Source organism: Trachemys scripta, chromosome 1 (genome assembly GCF_013100865.1).
Source record: "Trachemys scripta elegans isolate TJP31775 chromosome 1, CAS_Tse_1.0, whole genome shotgun sequence".
Taxonomy (NCBI): Eukaryota; Metazoa; Chordata; order Testudines; family Emydidae; genus Trachemys; species Trachemys scripta.
In genome coordinates this window covers 26,228,986-26,235,429 of record NC_048298.1, presented here as the reverse complement: position 1 = coordinate 26,235,429, position 6,444 = coordinate 26,228,986, and the positions used below count along the sequence as shown (strand labels likewise).

The following is a 6,444-nucleotide window of genomic DNA, read 5'->3' as shown; positions in this document are numbered from 1 at the left end:
CCCCCACTGCTTGGAAGGCTGTTCCAGAACTTCACTCCTTTGATGGTTAGAAACCTTTATCTAATTTCAAGCCTAAACTTCTTGATGGCCAGTTTATATCTATTTGTTCTCGTGTCCACATTGGTACTTAACTTAAATAACTCTTCTCCCTCACTGGTATTTATCTCTCTGATGTATTTAATAGATACATTGAGGTCAATGACAAAACGCAACTTCAATGGGAGCAGGACTGGGCCCTAAAAAAGTGATCCTGAGGCAAGTAGAATCTTAATTATGTAAAGAAGTGGAGATAGGTACAAATGTGAACACTGCATCCAACTTCCTTGCCCACAAATTCCATGGCTAGGGTTCACCTCTAGAAATAAAATCCAGAGGGATCTCTGGCAAATTTGAAAAGATTTGGTTTAACTTTTTAGGAACCTTTGATTAATTCATAGCAGATGAAAACCAAGATGTCATCCTCCTTTCTTCTTTCCCCTTTCTTTACTTTTTCTGTTCTTTTGACTTTTTTCTGTTCTCCATTTATTCTTGGGGAGAAAAAATTCAATTAAATATATAAAAAGAAAAAAATGTCTGCTCTTAATTAAACTGGTGTGAATGTAGAGCTGCCCCATGCTAGTCAGTGGAGTAACTCCGATTATGCTGGTGTAACTGAGAGCAAGTCTGAGTGAAGAAGTGATCCATGTTCAGATGACATGAGGCTAAGCTCTATTGGAGGAGTGAGTGTGACTTATTCCATCTCAAGATCAATATTTAAAATGCAGCAGGAAAGCAAGAGCGATATTCTGGATGAAGACATGCCTGTCCAGTGGAAGTTTTTGGTGCAAATATTATGAGACCAAGCTTTTGTAATGAAACAGCAGCTCTTATTGCTACATACTATTTGTTCAAGTAATGTTCAGAGAGTTGTAAAGTCTGAAGCTAGATGAATGAATATAAAGAAAGAGGGAAACCTCTTTGGACCAAATTCTGATATCATACATAAAACCCCATCGGTGTAAACAGAACTGCCTCGGGGTAAGTGTGGGCAGAATTTGATCCTGTGCTACACTCTCTTGCCATGACTCTGTTTTTGGAGCTGAGGGAATATTGCCATCTAGTGCCGCACAGAAATCCAACACAGAAAAAATAGTCACACGGTACATTTTAGACAAATGTTACAGATCACATTAAAAATGCACCAGAGACAACATTGTGCTTAGAGTCCTTTGCATAAATATCTTTCTAGAAAGTTTTACACTTTTCTCATTTAAAAAAAATATTCCAGGTGATGGAAGCTGAGAGAGAAGGCATTGCAAAAGAGACCAGTGTGGTTGCTCGGGTGTTCTTCAGCCACACATCCCTTGAGCTAGTAAAACATAAAAAACACATAAAATGTTAGTAAATTGCATTGAGAATTATGTGAGCCTGACCTTTCTGTGCCTTGTTTGACACAAAGGCTACCATTTACTAATCATATATCTATATTGTCCATTGCTGGGTTTGCAATAGTTCTCGTGGGTCTGTTTATTGGTAGGTAAAATATATATCACTCTGTTTTCCTGAATTTAACTGTGTTGGCGAGCACTTATTGACACGAGTAGACTCACTGACTATATTTAAAAAATAATTACATAGATATAGATATAGATATTCTGCATTGCATTTACCATTTATGAAAGCTGCCAGAGTAACACTAGCATTTATACAGAGAAAGAAAAAACACCATGGGCAGCAGCAATATAAACTTCCCCACACTGTCCCACCAATTAGATCTGACCTAAAGAAATCCCTTGTAAGGGTGAGATGGTAGTTCAGTGCCCCTGTTCATTCAACGTTTGCCTCTGAGTTGAGCTAATTATGATTTTTTTTTAATATGGACCAATGTCTGAGATATTTGACCGAGACTATCAGCTCATTTAAATAGGCGACCAAATATGTGCCAGATTGTAATGATTTTCTGTCATTATGAATCTGAACCAGATTCAAAATGGTGGAACCTAGAGGTAAATATGTTTGTCGCTTTTGAAACAATTAGAAAATAAATAAATGTAGCTGTCAAAACTTACAGTTGCAAACAATATCCAGATCTTCTAGCTAATAATGTAATTTTTTTTGGTGTATGCTGCTTTAAATTCACTTCAGTGCACCACCAATATCTTTGGGGTGTGGTATGGTACTGTTCGGGGTTGTGGTTTGACTCCTGTTTCTGTCCAATAATAATGTAAAAACAAGATTCAAACCACAGATACAGCCCAACTGTGTTGTGGGAAAGAATGAAAATGAATGAACTCAAATTAAACAGGAAGCTGAGAAAGTCACATACATGTATATAAACATTTGTTATTGACACAGTCAAAGGTAGGTCCTATTCTGGAATTTCTCCCACCTTGGGAAGGACTTTGAGTATGACACAAAACATGTATCATAAACCACCAAAGAAATGAAGAAATGTTTAGCTAATGGGTGTAATACCACTTCTATATAGTATATAAGGACTCCATTGTCCGTCTCTTCTGTGGGTTTGAGGGGGAGGGGAGCGGTCAGAATTTTTTTGCAACATGCCATGAACTGCAGGTGAAAGGTCCTAGTGTCTTCCAAACAGAGAATGAAAATACCTTACAATATGTGAAAGGCAGGGGAGAGATTATTAATATATTACAAAACCCTCTCTTCCCTCATGTACTCCCCAATGGCTAAGATGCTTGAATTAACAGCTTCCCTAAATATAAATGTCAGGGAGCTGATGACCAATGTTGGAATTTGCTTCATCCCCATGGTCTGACAGAGCCTGAGCTTGTTGACCTCTGGTAAATATTGCTAGGCCCATCTGTTTGCTCAGGCTTTTTGCCTGAGGTAAGGGCTGGACTAGATAGTTTGGTGCATTCTGAGTGGGTGGCAGAGGATTTTTGACATTGGTTCGATTTGTTATGTAATTGGGGTATTTAAATGTTTATATATTTGCTTAGGGCCTGATCTAGCACCCAGTGAAGACTCTCATTGACTTCACTAGGCTTTGGATTAGGCTCTTAGAGAAATATGGGGGCAAACCCTCAGCTGGTAGAATGTGTCATAGCTCTACTGAAGTTTAGATCAGCTTATGATCTGCCCCAGGATATGCACATTTTTGTAAAGCTAAGAAATAAATGTAATGCATAAATAAGTTTCCCACCTCTAGTGAAAATGGAGCGCTTGTTAAATGTAATGCTGCATCTCTTCTCAAATGAAAAGAGACTCCAGAATGTTCAGCCAGTTGGATTGCTCTATTGGCTGAACTGTCTTCAGTGCAGGCAAAAAAGATGTTCTATACGTATCTATTTATTTACCACCATAGCATCTAAGCAACACCCATTTCAATTGTTACTAATGCAGGGCATCATTTTTTCAAATACTTAAAAAAAAAAAAAAGTAGGTGTATCAGTAACTGCAAAACCACTAAAACATTTCAGGCACATGTGTCCAAAGGATCTGAGGTAATGATTATGAGAGTGGAGGGACAGGCCACAAATTGGTATTAATGTCTCATTTATGATTGTTAACCTTGCAGCCTCTGCTATTCCCCTCCTTTGTGGGGAAATACAGGAGTATACCAGTGTCTCTGGATTTCAATGTAATTCTCAAAACCTAATGTATGTAGTACCCTTCCATTTAAACGGGACTATATCAGGGGTGAGCAAACTTTTTGGCCCAAAGGCCACATCTTGGTGGGGAAATTGCATGCAGGGCCATGAATGTAGGGCTGGTGCAGGGAGTTGGGGTGCGGGAAGGAGTAAAGGGTGTGGGAGGGGGTGTGGTGTGCAGTGTGCAGGAAGGGGCTCAGGGCAAGGGGTTGGGGTGCAGGAGGGGGTACAGAGTGCAGGAGGGGGCTCAGGGCAGGGGGTTGGGGTGCAGGAGGGTGCAGGGTGCGGCAGGGGACTCAGGGCAGGGGGTTGTGGTGCAGGAGGGTGTGAGTTGTGTCTTGGGGCTCAGGGCAGGGGGTTGGAGTGTGGCAGAGGGCTCAGGGAAGGGGGTTGGGATGCAGGAGGGGTGCGGCAGAGGGTTGGGGTGCGGGGTGCAGGAAGGGTTCAGTGTGCGGGCTCCAGCCCGGCACCACTTACCTGGAGTGGCTCTGGGGTGGCAGTGGCACGCAGCGAGGCTAAGGCAGGCTCCCTGCCTGCCCTGGCCCCACGCTGTGCTGCTCCCGGAAGCAGATGGTACCACGTCCCTGTGGCCCCTGCGGAATGGGGGGCAGAGGGCTCCACATGCTGCCCTTGCCTGTGAGTACCTCCCCCGAAGCTCCCATTGGCCGCGGTTCCCCGTTCCCAGCCAATGGGAGCTGCAGGGGGTGGTGCCTGCAGGCGAGGGCAGCGCACAGAGCCCTCTGCCCCCACCCTTTACCCAGGGCCGCAAGGAGGTGGTGACAGCCGCTTCTGGGAGCAGTGCGGGGCCCGCGGGGCCACAGGGGTGGCAATCCCCTGGGCAGGATCCAAAGCCATGACAGGCCGGATCCGGCCTGCGGGCCATACTTTGCCCACCCCTGGACTATATACTCTGTGAAGTATTATGAGGGTTAATCATCATTCCCCAGCTAAACAGTTTGTTTGATATAAATTCCATTCCATTCTTAAAACAAATGAGAAAGAATTTACTCAGTTGGAAGAAAGTAACTCAGTCCTCCCAGATTAGCCAGACTGCTGCTGGTAAATTGAATCTGTTGCCAAATATTTGTTTCCAAAACTTCTCTTTTAGGAATGGGTGAACTACATGAATATACATTATTGGCTTCCTAAAATTATAGTTAATTAACATTTTTCCTCAAAATGTAAACCTTTTTTTTGTTTGTTTTCATTTAATTTAAAAAATGCTTAGTTTGTTAGGGGAAGATGAGTTTACACATGCACGCACGCACACCCCCGACGGGATTAGGGGTTTGGAGAGGGTCCCATATGAGGAGAGATTAAAAAGGCTAGGACTCTTCAGCTTGGAAAAGAGGAGACTAAGGGGGGATATGATAGAGGTATATAAAATTATGAGTGATGTGGAGAAAGTACATAAGGAAAAGTTATTTACTTATTCCCATAATACAAGAACTAGGGGTCACCAAATGAAATTAATAGGCAGCAGGTTTAAAACAAATAAAAGGAAGTTCTTCTTCACGCAGCGCACAGTCAACTTGTGGAACTCCTTACCTGAGGAGGTTGTGAAGGCTAGGACTATAACAGTGTTTAAAAGAGAACTGGGTAAATTCATGGAGGTTAAGTCCATTAATGGCTATTAGCCACAATGGGTAAGGAATGGTGTCCCTAGACTGTTTGTCAGAGGGTGGAGATGGATGGCAGGAGAGAGATCACTTGATCATTAACTGTTAGGTTCACTTCCTCTGGGGCACCTGGCATTGGCCACTGTCAGTAGACAGGATACTGGGCTAGATGGACCTTTGGTCTGACCCAGTACGGCCGTTCTTATGTTCTTATGTATGTTCTACCTGCCCAAAATGAAACGACTCTCCAACAAGTAGGGCTCTCTATCTAGTACATATTGATTGTATTTATTTGTTAATTACAACTTATCTCTTCCCTTCTCTGATTTCTGCACAGTTCCTCCTATAAGAAACATAGGGCCAACAAATTTGAGTTGAATGAACTTTCAAACCCGTGAGACGTTTATCATTTCTAAGCTAAGTAAAATAAGTTAACTCCCCCCTAATGTCTATAAAAATGTAGCTATTCCTGACAAAGTAGTGGGAAGAATCCATTTTTTGTCTCCTTCTGTGGAACATGTACCAAATGTGTTCTTTTGAAAGCCAACGTGGTTTCTGAACAGAATATTGTATCACAAACATGATCTTTATTCTCCAGTAACTTCAGAAAAGCGCAGGTGAACAATACTAATCGCTATAGGTGGCTTGCGTTGATCTAACTAAGGATTGTGAGCATGTTACTGGAAAGATGTTGTCATCCTTTCAGGAAGTGCTACCTAGATAGGCTTGTTGCTATCATCCATTCATTCCATCAGGATATGTCTGAAAGGATCGGTTACAGTGGTTATCTGTCAGATCAGGACAGATGTCAAGCAAGGATGTGTGTCTGCACTTTACCTGTTTCACTGCTGCAGTTAATGCTGAATCCACCAACAAGTTCCAGGCAGAAAACGACATCCATGTGCGATAAGGTAAATTCTCCAGTCTATCACGCCTGAAGGAAAAACTAAAGTTTCCAAACAGCTCGATCTCCTTAGGATGCTGTTCTTGTTGCTCAGTCTGAGCAGGAACTCCACGCATTGGTAACTCATTTTAATATAGCAACAATCAACTTTCTTACTGTTAGATGAAGAAAAGACAGACTTGCTCTGACAAGCTCCATCTGCCCGTCCCTTCACTGAACATGAAATTTTCATCAGTGATGCCACTTGGGAAGTGTTGTATCTGACAATGCTTTTTTGTATGGATGCTGAAATCACCATCCAGGTTAACAAAGCATGCACTGT

General features: G+C 42.4%; 1 protein-coding gene across 1 annotated transcript in view; it reads right to left on the bottom strand.

The window, feature by feature from the left end:
* Positions 1-6,238, bottom strand: part of CDHR3 (cadherin related family member 3) — a 71,985-nt gene extending 65,747 nt beyond the window's left edge. Inside the window, 1 exon segment of the mRNA XM_034771041.1 lies at positions 6,056-6,238. Coding sequence (XP_034626932.1) covers positions 6,056-6,238 — 183 coding nt within the window.
* Between the last annotated feature and the right edge of the window lie 206 nt (positions 6,239-6,444).